This window comes from Colias philodice, chromosome 10, assembly GCF_061535455.1.
Source record: "Colias philodice isolate Cphi_HAF_F1 chromosome 10, ilColPhil1 Martin Lab GWU primary, whole genome shotgun sequence".
NCBI classification, from domain to species: domain Eukaryota; kingdom Metazoa; phylum Arthropoda; class Insecta; order Lepidoptera; family Pieridae; genus Colias; species Colias philodice.
The window spans coordinates 2922290-2940348 of record NC_143095.1 but is presented as its reverse complement, the minus strand read 5'-3'; the positions used below and the strand labels follow the sequence as shown (position 1 = coordinate 2940348).

General features: G+C 33.6%; 1 protein-coding gene across 13 annotated transcripts in view; it reads right to left on the bottom strand.

Moving 5' to 3' along the window:
• Positions 1-18059, bottom strand: part of LOC149485070 (uncharacterized) — a 132041-nt gene that overhangs the window by 17292 nt on the left and 96690 nt on the right. For 7 of the 13 annotated variants that reach the window (XM_089699774.1, XM_089699777.1, XM_089699775.1 and 4 more), the window contains 12 exons: positions 16143-16235; positions 15373-15518; positions 14926-14992; positions 14788-14823; positions 13193-13403; positions 12894-13008; positions 12669-12701; positions 12143-12208; positions 10937-11022; positions 10211-10380; positions 4925-9415; positions 4684-4743 (listed from right to left, as the gene is read on the bottom strand). In XM_089699774.1, the coding sequence (XP_089555900.1) occupies positions 4684-4743; positions 4925-9415; positions 10211-10380; positions 10937-11022; positions 12143-12208; positions 12669-12701; positions 12894-13008; positions 13193-13403; positions 14788-14823; positions 14926-14992; positions 15373-15518; positions 16143-16235 (5574 nt within the window). The remainder of the gene's footprint in view (positions 1-4683; positions 4744-4924; positions 9416-10210; positions 10381-10936; positions 11023-12142; positions 12209-12668; positions 12702-12893; positions 13009-13192; positions 13404-14787; positions 14824-14925; positions 14993-15372; positions 15519-16142; positions 16236-18059) is intronic. The other 6 variants (XM_089699772.1, XM_089699771.1, XM_089699780.1 and 3 more) reach the window with 6 other exon arrangements.

The window sequence follows — 18059 nt, the reverse complement described above, 5'->3', positions numbered from 1 at the left end:
CGGACTGCGGTCTATGTACAGTAGTGGTTGACATGCCAGCGAAGAGTAAAGAAACGATAAGGACAGAGCAGCTAAAAGATGAAGAAGTTGTCAAGATAGTACAATGCCTAGAAGGAAACAATACAGAAAACGGAGAATATTGGAGTAGAAAGGGATACTATATGAATAACGGCTTGTTATACCGTTACAGTCCCGATACTGATATAGGAATCAGTCAACTAGTAATACCCAAACAAGAGCAAAATAGTATCATCAGTGTTTATCACGATGAACCAATTGCTGGACATTATGGGGCGGAAAAGACATTTGAACGCATTGCCAAACGATACTTCTGGAAGGGGATGAGGAAGCATATTGAGACTTATGTCCGCAACTGCCTTCAATGTCAACGTTACAAACCTTCTAACCAAAAGCCCGCTGGTTTGCTCCAGACCACAGCCAGCAATCATCGATTCGAAGTGGTCGCTTTTGATTTATTCGGGCCATTGCCCCGAACTGCCAAGAACCAAAACTGGATCTTCATCGTCGAAGACGTCGCTTCGCGTTGGGTAGAATTATTTGCTTTAGAACGAGCTACTGCTGATGACTGTGCCAAAGTAATCCTTGATGAGATTATACTGAGATATGGCACTCCACGCCGATTTATCAGCGATAACGGCACGCAGTTCGTGAGCTCTGTCATGCAACAATTAACGTATTGCCTTAATATTCAACACGGTTTCACACCAGTGTACCATCCTGAAACAAATCCGGTTGAGCGAAGGAACCGTGATCTGAAAACACAATTAGCCATTTTAGTAGAGGAGAATCATAATACATGGGCAGAGAGGCTACCTAGTATACGTTTCGCTATGAACACGGCATCATCCTGTTCCACTGGGTACACGCCTGCGTATCTAACATTCGGACGTGAATTGAGGACGCCGGATGATGTGAATCATGATCTCCGTGAGATAATACAAAATGATAACTTTATCAAAGAAGTTACCCCGCGCTTACTCGAGATGGCAGACACTCTGCTTAGGGCACGGGAAGTACAAGAAATGAAGGAAGAAAAGAGGAAGGAGTACGTGGACAAGAAGAGACAAGCTTGCCCTGATTACGAACCTGGTGATTTAGTATTGGCTTCTACCCATGCATTGAGCAAGGCCAGCCAGGGATTCAGTTCGAAGTTTGCTCCTCGCCGTGATGGGCCTTACATTATACTACGCCGACGAGGTCCTAGTTCATTTGAATTAGCAAGCACTGACTCCAAGACTCCTGTTGGTGTGTATCATGCCTCGGCTTTAACGAGATATCGTTCTGAAGATGCCGTAGTGCCAGAACCCACTCTACCTATTAGAAAAAGAGGAAGGCCTAAGAAGCAAACCATAGACGCTAAGGTTATAACGACAAAGGCTTCTAGACCTCGAGGAAGACCACGCAAGAATCGTCAATAAAAGCTACATTCCTGTTCCTGTCCTACTCGTCGGGTCGACTTCATGGACAGAGGGGGAGAATCTGTAACACAATGTATGCAAGTTGACCGAACTCACAACTAGATGGCACCAGCTGTCGTATCACGATATTTAGATCTCGCTATCGTTTATCTCACTAAGAATAGTGACCTTCGGCCGCATACAAATATTTGTCGTCCCGTTCAGGTTAGGGCCTGGATACACGCACGCTATACGCTTTCACCTTTGTTGAGACGTCTTAGTGTCAAGTACCCAGATATTCCCGTTGCTATTACAGTGAACTTCCACCCCTGTTGGGATTCACTTTGATAGCACGGCGCGCATCACAGTTATTATTGTCAATAGTCTGTAGTTACGTTTACTCAATAAATACTGTAGTATCAATCTGCATTCTCTGTCACCCTTCACCCCTTCCCTTTACAGCTTTGGTTTCTATAATTTCATTTTGTTGTTTAATTATATTTTTTGGACATTAGCCTCGACCTAAGGCTGATTATATTTTTTGATTATTTATTTTCATGGCTATTGCAAACATTCATAAAAAATTTAGTTTTCTGTGGGGAATAAATAAATATACAAGTGCGAATCGAAAAACTTAATATATTTTCAAGAACGTTTTATTAAATAATGATTATAATTAAACGTTGCAATAATAATTAGTGATTATCACCTATGTTCATGGAATGTGTGCATCGAATCTTAGTATTTATCAGAAGATAATGTGCATTGTTTATTAATCACAATGAGTGTTACAATGTTGAAATTATCTGATAGTTTGGGAGCAACGCATTAAATTGCGATTATAAATTTTAGTTCAAACCTAAAAATATCGAAATATCTATGAAAATAACTGCCAACATCGATGTTGCTCTACATTACACACGTTAACTCTTAAAAAAACGTAAGGATTTCCGCTACAACCGTGAACCATGGTCGGTTGTAATTTTGGTACGATTTTATTTAATGTGATACATACGATTATGAGCAAATTAATTTAGAAAGAAGAATGTAGAGTCGTATTAAATACGTCACATGCGAAACTTTTTTATTAATTACCGTTAAAGTAACCTCTACATACGATCTAGCCTGGGACTTTTTAGTTTTAAAGCTCACGCGCTTATCATTGCAACACGAAAACAGTCAATTAATGATGTTATTAGATTTATTTATAGGCGTTCCCTACTATGGAGTAACAATTTACCTCAATACTAACATTTATTGATTAAAGAGTAAATGATAACGATCACGCAACGCTTGGGCGTACTTACTAAAAGGCAATGGAGCGTATACATCTGGATATTTGTCTGTCCTGTTGCCCCAGTTTGTGAAATCTTGGAGTGTATGCCGCTGTGGGTTTACTACCATTTCACCCGTCTTTTCACGTAAAATTACATTTTTTGTAATGTTTTCACCCTCGTGTTCCAATTCTGGTTTATTATCCACGTATGTTGATTCAGTTTCATTTGGAAAATGAACTGTGTGTCTTCGAATGTTTACAGTGGTATCGTCGGAATTTTCGTTTAAAATGTCATCTTCTTTATATTTTTCACCCTCCAGATTCAACTTAGATACTGCATTCTCATGTGAAAACTGGACATCATTTTCATTTTTATTTAATGCTGTATAAATACTTGAGGAATTTGATGATAAAGAATCTCGGTGACTAATAGAACTTGAATTATCAAGAAGTTGTTGAAATTTATAATCATCTGTTTGTTTTGTAGGATCACTTGTAGCATCTTTTAGCGATTCGCAAGTAACTGTATATTTAGTAATAATGATTGTGCCATTATTTTGCACAACACGTTCATGACTTGTCACACTTTCTGTGTCACTTTTCACTACTGAGTCGTTTGGAGTACTTTCTTGAGAAAAATATGCACCATCATTTTGACTCGTTTCTTCTGGGTCTTCACTGTCATCGTATAGTAAATTTTTTTTGACGTATTTATTTAGCGCTAACAAGGACTTCGACAAAGATCCCGATAACGGAACATCACTATAAAATCCATCGTCATCTCGTAAGTTAATATTTGCACTCGCACTATTGTTTCGGTCACTCAAATTCATTTTAATGTATTATTTCATTACTTGGCTAGATTTTAACACGGATAGCGCGAAACTAAACCCGGTTGAGTAGATAGCGACTATCAGTACTTAATACGTAGGTTAGATAATGTCAAAGAGATAAGTTTTAAAACACCAAGAAACTATTTATTTATTATATTTCCACCGAATAGAACCGATCTCAATAAGGAAGCGTGGCGCACTATTTACAAACGAAAAAACTGCCTCGGTGACCTTAAACTCTGACGAATTCAGTGACGTAAATATCTTGTCGGCCTTTAATGATCTTGATATTATGTAGATAATAATTGGTATAAGAATATGAAAATAATGGCCAAAACCACACACATTCACTTCTAAAGTAAGAATAGACAGATCAATAGTTAACAAAGACTATTGTTTCATTCTTATGGTTTATAATAAGGCGTAATTACTTGCCTACTAGAAAAATTACAACATTTTCCTACATCCTACGTTTTTACACACCTTTTCAGTTATTGTTCTATACAAAAATATTTTAAACGAAATGTGGTTAATTATATAATTATAAAACAAAATAATTTGGAAAATCCAAAAGTGCACGCCTCATAATTTTTTTTTAATAAATATTTATTAATTATTATTTTTGTTTATTTAATAACAATTAAACCACATCGAATCAGACCCTGAAAAATGAAAGGGTTCTATTCCTGAGCATACTCAAGCGTAAGAGAAAAAAAAAGACTCGATTAGTAAAGTATTTCGGTCGCTATCGTGTTAACAAGAAAAAGAATCCGCACATACAGACACACGGACGTCCAAGACAGAACTTTTTTAAACTGTTTTTTAACAAGTTTAAATAACAAAAATGACATCAAAAATATCATGAACGTTAAAAATAGTGTTTTTTCTTAATATGTGTGTGTATGTATTATCTTACAAGTGCAATGTATGATACATAAAGACATTTTAAGTTTGAAAAATCAGATGTTTTGCGCGAAGTGACAGTAGTACCCACCTCAACGCTTCGCTTATGAGGCGTGCAAAAATAAACGCCTTCTAAAAGTGTGAATGAAATAAATGTAGCATAATTTTAAAAGTTATAGTTTTAATTAAAAATATAATAAATAGTATTTAGTTGACTATTGCTAAAAAAATTAAAAATAAATGCAAAAATTACCTGAATCGGAGATGCTGCTGTGTTGCATTCGACGCGGTGGCTCCGGGGCAGAATCGTTTTCTATCAGAATATAATAAAATATGATGGTATGGTTGAAAAACATAAGAGATAAACCGTAACTAATAAGTTTTATGGCAATCTCCACAAACAAATGAAATGAAAAATAAAAACAAACATCGATTAACTCCAAAATTAAACAATAATTGAATGTATCAAAAACATAAAAAAATAAAATATTAACCTTTAAATTTGACTGTGTTTCGTGGTGTGACAAACGATGCTAGTTTGTAGGGCCACTCAGCTGGTGGTGGGCGGGGTGGCGCACGGGGTGGCTCATAGCGACTGATCGGCCGATGTACTGACGGGTCAAACTGCTGGCCCTCAATTGTATCACTTTTTAAAATAGAACTTAGTTTCAATGGTTCCTTGAAAACTGATTTTTTAATTTCCTTTTTTACAGGTGATAATCTACCTCGAACGTAAGTTTTCGGGTCTGCAATAGATCTATTGTTATCACTCGGTTTTGGATATTGATGTGCAATCCAAGATCCTTCCAAATATGGTGCTATATCTTTCAGTTCACTCACATCAGGGGCAGAGTTATAGATTTGACCTAGAATGGACATAACTTCGAACCTTTTTCGAATTCTTTCTACTTCTCCAGGCCGACATTCAAACGCTTCTTCAGCCGATCGAGAACGTGGCGTAGTTCGCCTCCGAAGCGCGGCTAATTTTGATATTATGTCAATGTGAGGCATAAAGCGATTTTTAGACCTAAGAGGTACTCGCGCTACTGTTAATGATGTTTTACATGATTCGCTTTGTTTTCCTAATTTTTCGGTGCAAAGGCAGTTTTTAATATCGTTTCTAGTTATTTCTGGGTCACTACGATGTCGTCTTAATCCTCCGACCATGGAGGGTGAATCGAAGCGTCGCGCTAGACGGCGAACTTCCCCAACACGCGCCAGTTTAAAGTAAGCTTGCCAGTATCGTTCCGTATCGGGCGACGGGCTTCGACTTCGCCAGATTGTCTCGTCACTAGAGCAACGTAGCGTGTCAGGCGTACGTCGATCGTTTATGTATAACTCTGAGTAAGGCGAAGGTGATCTTGAATGTAGGTCAGGTTTTAAAGGCAATGATAAAAATTTATTTTTCTCGCTTTCACCAAAAAGTTCCTTAATGTTCGTACATGATTGTGAATGTGGTATTTGTTCTTTGTTTATTTCTAATAAAGTTTTATTTCCTTGGGATGCTTTGCTTTCTGTACTATTTAGAATGCTATCCTTAGTAGGCATATTTTGTACAGATTCAAAATATTCTACCTTTTTCTTAACTTCTTTTTTTGGGGCTACGTATATAACTGTTGTGTTAGATATATCAGAACCACCTGTCTCCGTTTCACTAGCAGAAGATTGAGTAGGTTCTTCTTTTTCTGATGCATATATTACATGTCTTTTATGGTCTAATAATTTATTTAAAACATTATTTGTTTCTTTGTTATTTGGCATTTGAATTAATGATTCATCATCATACTTTTTAGGTTCATTATTTGTCGATTGATTGGTAGTTTCTTTGTTGATTCTTTTTATAACTTCTTTACTCAATGTTTGAGATATAATTTTCTTTTCATTTTCACTTAGTACCATTTGCATTTTATTGACATTATTTTTAATTTCTTTATCTGTAGTAACGGGACAAATTCCCGCGATTGATTCTGATTTGGTAATTTCATTTGTTTTTGGAGAATTAGTATTGTTCAATGAGCTACATCTGACATGTAAATTTGAGTTAAAATTGTTCCTTTCTCCTTTGACTTCAATTGTAAATTTATCTAAATTTTTATTAGATTTAGACTCTAATTCTTTGCTATAAATGGCATTGAGTTGGTCTTTTAACGCATTGACTTGATCTAAAGATAAACTACTCCAAAGACGATTACCGATGCCAATTTTCTTTCTTAGATCACCGATTGATAATTCTTTGCTTTGTTTTACGTGTTTAATATTTGAGTTGCACTTAACAGGCTCATTTTGATTATTTTTTCTGTTTATATTAATTGCTGTTTCTGCTACACTTGTTCCTCTCCATAGAGGTTTATATACATCTTTTAATAAAAATTGGTCTGTGTCATGAGAATCGTATAATGATTTCTGTAGAAAGTCATCCTTTAGATCTTCAACTGATTTTTCTTTTACTTTGAGACCTCTTTCTTTATCACAATTCCATCGAAAATCTTTCACATCTCTTGGATAAAACAAGAAATCCTTTTCAATCTGAGCAATTTTAAGTTTTTTATATAAATTATTTAGTTCTTCTTCAGCTCTTTCTATAGCACGAATTTTTTTCCATCTATCAAAGTCAATAATTTCTTCATCTCTTTTTCTGTGGCGCAAATCATTGATAGAAGTTGATTTCTCGAGTTCACCAACCCTTTCAAGATAAGAATAGTATCTATTCAATTCACGAAATCTTTCAGATCTTTTTTTTGCATTTTGTATATCATATACATACTCCTCATATTCAGGATCGTTACACTGAGCAATTGTGTCACTTTTAGATTTAGATTTGAGTGGAGGTAATATATCTACTTTATTTGAACTATCAACGCTACGTGGCCTTGACTCTATCATACTTTTATGCTGTGTTTTAGCGCTGTGAATTCTTCTGTACGATGGCGATCGTATTGGTATCGGTGAGGTAGAGTGGCTTCTACTTTGATTGGCAGGCTGTTTCACAACTTTTGGTGAAACAGGTCTTGAGGTTTGTGAAAAGAAAATTGTAGATGGGGTAAATTGTTCTTGATAATCTGCTTTAGAATCGGTATATTCATGCGAAAAATGATAAACATGGGGTGAAAGAGGGCGAATAATATCACCTGATCGTGCATGTCCTTTTTTTACATTTTTGTTGAGAGCAGAAATTGATTTTCTCTGTGGCTTTGTATAAACAATATTGCGTGAACTTGTTGCATCACTGTTGCATATCGAAGTGTAATATTCTATTGGTGGAGTTTCATCATTATCTTTTCTATGAAATATTACAACAGGGGATTTGGGTCGGGATGTTTGAGAAAAATATAATTTGTTGGCCGGAGGTTCACTCTTACTTCTTACTGTAGATAATGATGAAGAGGATCCAAACTTATCACTATAGTTTACTAAACTTTCGAATTTTCGAATTCTACCATCCATTCTACCCGGCCAAGATATTGACCGTGGGCTTTCACTTCTGATAGGGCTTGAAGTTTTATCCCACATTTTAAACTTCGAAAGAGATACGGGCTTTCGGTGTATTAAATATGTATTTAAGGCACTAGGTAGAGCGTTTATATTATAATCTGGATGTGACAGAAAATATTTTGCTTTTTCTTTTACGTTACTTTTAACACTTGTATCTACGACTACTGAAAAATTAACATTTCTACAAAACAAGTTTTGAAAAAATGAATTTGTCATGACAGCATCATGCGTTTTTTTTATTTCTTTAGAGTTAATATTTTTAGGATTTTCTACCCTCCTCATATTACTTAAGTCGTCTCCAAATTGGCTACTACATGTGTCTCCATCATACTTTTCCTTGTTTTTATAAATGGTTAAATCCTTTTTACTACTGTCTTTTGCAGATTTCTGTGGTGAATAATATTTATATTTATTTAATTGACCAGGATTAGGACTCTTGGGTTTTATGGTAATAGTTTCCAGAGATTTTTTCTTTTTTAGATGATTAATTGATGGTGATTTTATATTTGACGACTTTTTAACCAGTGAGCAAATGTTTGATGATGATTTAGAAACATTTGAAATGGTTTTCATTTTGGGTTGACGATCGTCCTTTTTATTTACTAAACAAGGTGTAGATTGGGTGTAAGCATTCACAAATTTCAGTTTTTGAATTTTTTCCGAAGTACGGACCATATCACGGCTTTTATGTGTTACACCTAGAGATATGGGTGATTTTGTAGAAGTAATTATAGGTTTATTACTAACTGTCCTTGATGAAGTGATTTTACCTTTTTCTACATTCTTAGCTCTTAATTTAGATATATCTATTCTTTCATTTCTTTTTTGTGAACCCCATAGTTTATCAATGGGTGTAACTTTATCCAATATATTTGTTATAGGTGTTTTTCTACCTGCCCCGCCTTCAATCACTATTGACGACCCTCCGTATCTACTGCGACATGTTGTGTTGTATTGTATAGGGGACATGGTTTTTCTTGGTGAGCCAAAGCTGCTTGTACCGACCGTTTTACTGCCACTTTCCATAGTTTTATGTTGAGATTTCTGTACACCTGAACTGACAATGCTTTTATTTTTAGTCAAAGCCGGAGGTGCTGACGAAGATGCAATTCTAACTGGTGTTTTTAGTTTAGAATCAGACGGATGTCTAAGAATTACTGTATTTTGTCTATTTAGTTTGTTACTTATTTTTTCTTTTATTAGATCTACGTTAGAAGGTACTTTTGTACGGTTTGGAGATACGGCCTTCGGTTTTGCTGTTACAAGTTTCAGTGTATGGCAACTTCTTGAAGATATTCTTCGAGGCGGTGGAGGAGGTATTAATCCTTCTTCTTTAGCAAAACATTTTTCATTTTTACTCTGATCTCTAAGAAAGTCCGTAGTTATACTTGTTATAGGATAGCAGATAACTTCATGCAGACTTGGAGATTTTTTGTGGACTCTGATTTTAGTCAACGTCGACGATATTGGAATGTATTCGATTTCAGATTCCTCTGTGAAACATCCATCTTAAGTCATTAGTACTCCTTCCTTAGTTCGTTAGGCGTGTGTGTGCCCTGTTATAAATAAATTACGTGAAAGCCTTTATGTCTAATGTGGAACTACAATTGTGCTTGAAACGTTCAAAAAACGTGTTTATATGTGTTGCTTTATTTTGGAGTAAAACAATGTCATAAAATAAGGTGAAAGGTAAAAGAGACATGCGGTAGTTTACCTTGTTTTCAGCCATATTCCAAGTCCCCAGAACCTTTATTATATAGTTATAAGAATAGCCAGCATGCATATAAGTAAAATTCTAACTTACCTTAAGCGGTCGTTGTTATAGAGTAAATGCGGTTAGATAGAGCATCATAAAAGTAATTATGTTTTGACCTCGTCTGACAATAGCCCACATAGCAATCTATACGTGTCCACTACAAAATTGACCTTGCGTGGTATCCGTTATAATTACATATTGAAAAACGCATCATTGTCGTATATAGATGTTAAAAATTTGATCCCGAAGAAAGAAACTAAGCATTATACCGCCACCGAAATATTCATGCTTCCAATTTTCCAATAAACAATTTTAAGGATAAATCCTAGCGTACAGTTCATTGTACCCAAAAATATTAGAACTAATGTTTAACACTGTCAAATCTATTAAAGTTATTATAGAAACATTACGGATTCATTAGATAAATAAAAATAAAAAATTTTGTTTTTGAAAAAGGTGAGAACAATTTGAGAGGAAATGTCTTTTATGAAATTCGATTATATTGATAGTACAACATTTTTTATAAATTTACCTGTTCTAGGAGGTGCTGGAGACCTGAATCCCCGTAATGGGGGTTCGCCCCCAGCCTGTAAGTCCCTGTAAGCCGCGCGGCGTTCCGCTGGGGACAGCGGCGCCTCCGTGTCTTCGCGTCTCTTGAAGATCAGCGTCGAGTCCGACTCGTATCCAGATTCTTTTAAAGCCCTATTAATAAATATATTACATTATTATTAGTCTCAACACTGCAGATTCCATTAAGGTATACATAAGATTATATATAGATTTTGGAACCAACTGCGGTCCTAGAGAATATTTGTAATTTGTAATTCGCTAACTGGAAAAAATAAAAAAATGTCGGGCAAGTTTACGAGGTAAAACTATTATATGGGTATATATAAGGTCCCTGTTTTCCCGTAAATAAAACCGATTAAAGAATATTAATAAAATCTATAATAAGTTTATGTGAATAAGAAAATACGACATTTTAATGATACCCTTTATCTTCATAAATACATGACACTATATAAATATATTAAATAATGTATTACATAAGAATCCTATTGAACTTTCACATCACTTTCACACTCCATTTATAAGTTGTTACTTATTTAAATTAACTACTAATTTTTAACATACATTACTTATCTTGGTATAATAAAAAATTACTAAGTACTTTTAAGTATAAATTAGAAAAGTTTCTATCATGTAAGATTTGTATAGAATTATATTAATTACTTGAGTATGATTTTAAAGTACATACCTTGCCATGTTGGACTTTGATAATATAGTCGATGTGATATCTCTCTTTTCTTTTGGAGGCAGCGACGTTGTACTTGAAATGTTTTGCTGAAAAACCATTATTTCTTTAGTGTGTAATATTGTATCAAGTCTACCCTAAAAGAAAGTCAGAAGAAAACTTAGAGTAGACTTATCGAAACATTATAAGTTCTCGAAAATAAAAATAGTTAAGTATATGGTATTTTTTAAGTCTCAAATCACGTTTCCATTTAGATTTTTTGTTTTATTTATAAAAAATAATCTCAAGACTGTCCCTATACTAGGGAAAGATTGAGTAATCTAACAATATCTAACTTCCAGCTTATGCTAGTGCAAAATTATATACAACCATGTCAAAGGGTGGTAAATCATGCTTCAAAGAGAAGATATACAAATTATTTGAGATATATTGTAAGGAATACTGAGAATTTTTGGATTTAGTTGTAATTTAACTAATGCTAAAACAATATACATTATACAAACGCATCTAACATAAAATAATACACACAGTTCAATCATCAATTTGTTTTTTACAAAAATGAAAAGATGAAACAAAATAATTCAAACTCAAAATCCGTTGTAGTAATTTTGATTTGAAATAATATAGAGGAATTAAACTATGAAGTTTAATTAGTTGGATTCGAGTTCAAATTGTACTGCATGCTTCAAATGATACGAGAATCTTATACAGGTAAACCATTTATTTCCTACAACACAATTAAGAAGAAACTCAGGTCAAAATTCATGACTTCATACTTAGCCCTTTTCTACCAATATTACTGAATGCAAGATAAAACATTTAAAATATCCTGTCCGAAAGGTATTAAAAATTCGCATTATATTTTTCATATAAATTATCATCTGGTTCTCTTAAGTTTAACAATAAATTTTCCTACTCATACTGAACATTAAAATCATCTCCTTTAAAAGGAATTGTTGAATGTTGATATTCAGAGAGGAAATTGTACACACTCAAAATCATTTATTTTGGCTCCATTGCCGAATCGACTGTGCTTTCTTTGATGCCTCATTCAACCACAATTCGAAATACTTAAGAACGAACTACTCACTCCAGCATCTATACACAATACAATCTAACACTGACAATGCGCGTGAGCTTGTACAATGTACATCCAGCAAAGCAATAACACCGAAGGCGCATGCCTCATGCAAACATGTTAAACCTTACATTCTTCTGTATGGCACGAGCGAGCAAAGTCGAGTAAGGTGGGAGGGGGGTATTCTCGTCTAGCCACTGTTAGTGCCCCAGCAGCGTCACACCCATGTAGATTTAGCGTTATTAACAAAACTTCGAATTAATAATTTCATACATTTGTTTATTCACATTTAAGCAATTTCGTTGGTCAATCCGGTTAAGCGAAATTAAAACACTCAGTTATATGAAATATTTAGGTAGAATGGTGGAAGCCTTGATTATGTCATGGTAATGATGATAAAGTAACAATGAAATGCAGGATAATAAATTTCGGAAGCGAGGGGTTATAAAATTAATGGATGGTTTAAGTCTCCATGCATGTTATGATATTTAGTCGACAACTACATACGAAATAATCCGTAAAGTTTGATAGTAAATAAATTAGCTAGAATCAGAAATGATAACTAAAAATGGTCACTAATCTTGTTAAAATAGATTAAAACAATATGAGGGATGTTATCACAAATACACATATAAATATAATGAAAAATATTCGTACCCCATCAAAAATGTCCATGACCTCGTCCCACCACTAGAAAAGAAAAAAATCTTGTGGGTTTCTCTAAATACTAGGACAAGCTGTTAGAACCTCTTCTATTTATAATTATACCCGCTAAATATGTAATAGCTAAGAGTAGGTACATATGAGGGAAATGATAATGAATATTATGAATGTGGCTTACGTTACCCCCTTAAAACATTGGAATGGTGTAAATATTAATACCTGTTTTGCTTCTTTGTCCACTACGGAAGATTTACCAGGCGTGTAGTTTTCAATTTTCCCCGGTTGCCCTTTGTGTATTTCTTGACTAGCTCTCGTAGATGCCAATGTGCTGTATCTAAAATCAAAGATATAAGAAGGGTTGAAAAGAATGGACTGATTCAGAACACCCAATAGGCATTCAACTAATTTGTAAGCAAATCCCGCAGAGATTCGGCCTCCCTCCAGCTCGTTGAGATATTTAGCGCGGATCGAAGTACGTGTACTTGCAGTACTGACAGATATTTCCAAAGTAAACTCACTTGTTATTCAACATGTACATATCGTTCCTGCGCTCCTCTTGCACCGAAGCGGTTCGTCGTCGAGGCGCTGTTGCCGCATCGCTGTCGTACGCGTCGCTCCACGTGCCCGCAGCGAGCCGGCCAACGCCGCCTTCCGGCTCGCTGAGGTACCCGGAGCGCGGGTCGAAGTACGCGTACTGGGATCTACTGCTGCTCACTCTTTGTGGCTCGTCTACGAAGGAATGGCGTATTTTAATTAATGAAGGAAGGAAATCAAGATAACTTTTGCACGCCTCATAAGCGAAGCGTTGAGGTGGGTACTACTGTCACTTCGCGCAAAACATCTGATTTTTCAAACTTAAAATGTCTTTATGTATCATACATTGCACTTGTAAGATAATACATACACACACATATTAAGAAAAAACACTATTTTTAACGTTTATGATATTTTTGATGTCATTTTTGTTATTTAAACTAGTTAAAAAACAGTTTAAAAAAGTTCTGTCTTGGACGTCCGTGTGTCTGTATGTGCGGATCCTTTTTCTTGTTAACACGATAGCGACCGAAATACTTTACTAATCGAGTCTTTTTTTTTCTCTTACGCTTGAGTATGCTCAGGAATAGAACCCTTTCATTTTTCAGGGTGTGATTCGATGTGGTTTAATTGTTATTAAATAAACAAAAATAATAATTAATAAATATTAATTAAAAAAAAATTATGAGGCGTGCACTTTTGGATTTTCCAAATTATTTTGAACTATAACCTTAGATAAACAAACAATGTAATAATGTAATGGGCTTTATCGCTTAATATATAAGCGATTACTGTTCTTTCGAAATTCCAGGCATCCCAGTTATATTTATATGTAGTAAGGTTGAATAATTATGTATTTCATTTTTACTACTCCATTTAACGATATTTCGTTATAATGGAATGTCGCAAATGTAAGTTGTATTCTCAGAAAAGAGTCTTGGTTAAACTAATTGTTAGTTATGCGACACTGAGGTTTATATGTATTTTGTAAACACACCACAATCATTTATTATCAGTTTTAGTTTCATTTTATTAATTATTATTTACAGATAAACTAAACGTGCTCTACATTTAGAACTAATGATTTCATACACTTATGAATTAAGCTGAAGTATCAACAATACACAATTCTGATTAAAAAGCATTATTTTCACAAAAGTAACTTTCCACAACCATTTAAAATGTTAGCATAAACCTTGCATAAACAATGTTATTGATCGATTTTGGATTTGACATTCACAGATGAAATGTAGGTATGAGATATATTTACATTTGCATTACAATTAAAATATAGTGCTAAGAAAACGTAAACTATATTATTCTAACATTTTTACTATTGAATCACATATTAATTTTGAAATAAAATATTTTAACAGAGATTACAGCTGTTATCATGAATGGAAAAAAAATAGTAGAGGTTATGATACTGCTACTGTTAGTTTATGCATACTGTACGTTTTCTTAACTTATAATTATTCAATTATTGAGATTAAACCAATTGAAGTTAAAGCTTTAAATGTTATTGTTTTACACATCCAACGAGCACATAATAGATTTTTGATAATATATAAATAATCACCTCTACGGCTTTTGTATCGTATTGTCACATAATCGTCTGAAAAAAGAAAATTTTGTTCCAGGTTTAAACTTATTAAAATCAAAATAAATTATGTTCCTTTATTTTAATAAAGTTTCAATTATTATGGTAAATACTCACTATCGTATTTGTTTTTGTGTATTGTGTCGTACATTTTCTTGTACCACCTTGAGGGGTCTTTAACTTCCTGAAAAATGAAATAGTTTAATGAAGTAGTTAAAATTATACCTAAACTCATTTATTTATTAATTCAATATTTAGACTTCTTTTTAGAAGAACTTTTGAATCATCTTAACATCTAAGCATTTTAAAATTTTTAAATGTCTATATTAGCAACCACTTTTCACGGTAAAAGATAACCCATAAATTATTATTTTTTAATTCTTTCCCGCCAATACCACAGATAACTAAATAGTTTTTTTTGTTTATGGCAAGAAGATTATTGCCAGTGTCAGTGTCGAGTAAAAAATTAAATAGTTACTACGTTAACACATTATTATATGTATTATTTACATTATTATATGTATTATTTATTATTTGTGAGTCTGTGACGTAAACTATACTTACAGATCGTAGAGCAACAGGCATGCCGTCCTTTGTGATTGGTCCGATTCCGTCGATTTTCTTTTGCGCATCCGACATCTTACGCTCGCTGTCCCTTGCTCTCCTCTCACCCTCTCCCTCACTCACGTACCCGCGGCGTAATGCGTGCACTGAAACGTACAGAATAAAAATTACAATAAAATATGTACATTTTTATGAAAAAAAAAAATACGTGTTGCACTCGAGGACTGCCGCGGTAAAGCTATTGCATAGCATATCGCATCGCTGTGCCGGTTGGAATGAGGGGTGTTAGGTTTTTTTTGCTCAAAGTCTGAGATAAAAGCAATGCAATAGCTTAAAAAAATGCTGTAATGATAGTGTTATAAATTATAATGTAATGTGCGTACATTAAACTCATGTTCAATAACGTTTTTATATTTAAGTTTATTGATTAGAAACATGTAGGTAAGTGTATTTAGGTAATATAAATAAGGGTTCCTTGAAGGGTATTAGATTGAAAGAATTGAACGCAATCAATATGTGTATGAGCACTTGAGCAGTGATCATACATGACATAACTATACATATAAATACATAAATTAAAAAAATAAATAACAATACGACTTATACTGCATATTTACATATCACTAATAGACATTTTAAAGTAAAATATGCGTGAGTCACATTAACTTTCAGCTGTGTACATTCAGTATACGTGGTTAATTAAATAATTTGTGTCAGTAAATGAAAGAACCACCCTTTCTCTATATAGTAGATATGGGTAAAAATCATACCTGGATCGCCAGAAGGAGGTGATGGTCTGTCGCGCGGAAGACGAGCGTCTCTGTCTTGCTGCTGGTACGTTGGTGCTCGAGACAGCTGGCCCTCTGAAAGGATAATAAGAAAATATATAATGTAATTATTAAGTACATATTAATATGTATAATAACTTAGACTTGAGTATTTAAAACTTATACAAAGACCAAATTCATTATTTTTAAATACACTCATTCAAAAATATATCTAAACAAAAGAACATCAGTCAACTTATCTATGATGTCATCTTTCTGTTAAATTTTTGAATGCGTGTAATTAAAAATAATGAATTTCTAGCATCAGCTTATTAAGTATCTAGGTACAAGTCACATCACGTTCACATTTTCTTAATTCGTATAATTATGATATAATATTGTTTATGAATGCAGATCTGGATGAAACGGGACGTACACAATATACATAAAGTAATGCATAAAAATGAGGAACCCGTTATCATTTGTTGGATAACGGTAATGGGAAACAACGGCTACGTGTCACTGAATTTGTTTTTCCTCAGATGTTATCAAACTTTGTAATATCCCCAAGGATAGAGTTCAGAATGTTACTGATAGTGTCTCATTTGAATAGTTTTCACTAGTCATAGGAAGCAGCATGGTGCCCGAAGTTTAATAATATCACCTGACCCTTGTCATTTTAGCATTACATCTGAGCAATATTACTTTATATTAGACTAACTGCCTCACCGGATTTCTTAGGTAAGTGAGACGTATTTTCATTTCCGTTTGGCAGTTTATTGTTTTAATTAATCATTTAATGCTCTTTATTTACTTCTCTTAAAGATTTGGTGTGAATAGAAAGACGTAATCTTTATAATATTAATTTCAATAATTATAGTAATACACAAATGTGTGGCGATAATAAATCACTTGTACAACAGTAATTTTTGATGGCTATAAATAAAATATTAGCTAATTAACTACTACCAATTTTCACGAAAAATCCATCATCATTTAGAAAACCTTATCAACAAAATCTAGGTATTATTTAGTATATTTACCTACTCGTATTATGCAATTAAAACTATTGTGACCACGTAAAATAATTAAATTTTAATTAATCACACAGCACATTTTAATTAAGATTAAGAGGATTAAATAAGACGCGAATGAGAATTTGTAGTCATTAGAAAATGTTCAGATTAAGAGCACTCTGAAACTAATTAAAGAATCGATTTTATTTATAAACCTTCAACGACAAGAGCTCGAATGGCAAACATAATTTGGCGGTAAATTATACCCCGTCTTGAAAATGGTTTATGAATAAATTATAAACTTATTGTTTGAAATGTTTCAAGTATTGTTTTCAAACTGTAAAGATACTGCCAAAACAAGCTATTTGCAATTCTCGACATTGTATTGTTTAGTCTCTTTGAAGACTTTAAGTAAATACGTGGAAATGATTCTAATTTGGCTTATATTTTGGTGTTATTGAATGAAACCTATTTGAATTTAATATTTAAATTTGATTTAAATATATCTATACCTAATATTTGAAATGTCATTGTCTATATTCATAAAAGCGTAGAGAAAGATAAATAGGGTAAGCTAAAATTAAAGGCGTGATAAATATCTGCCTTAGTGTGTCCGATGGGATATCCCAAACATTTCCTACGGGAATACAACAGACAAACTTTCATTCCCTACTTAACCTCTATAATTTGTTCCTGTCAAAAAACTGTCACCATTTTATTATAACGACATATAACTACTAACTACTAACTACGTAACAAAACACAACCGTTCAATCTTATGGCAATACTCCAAAACAAAAAATAACTTATTTTTATCTTTTTACGGGGAATTTTGTTTCATATTGTTAACTTAAATGCATATGAAAGACTAGTATTAATTAGTTTCTCGGCTGACATTGCTCTA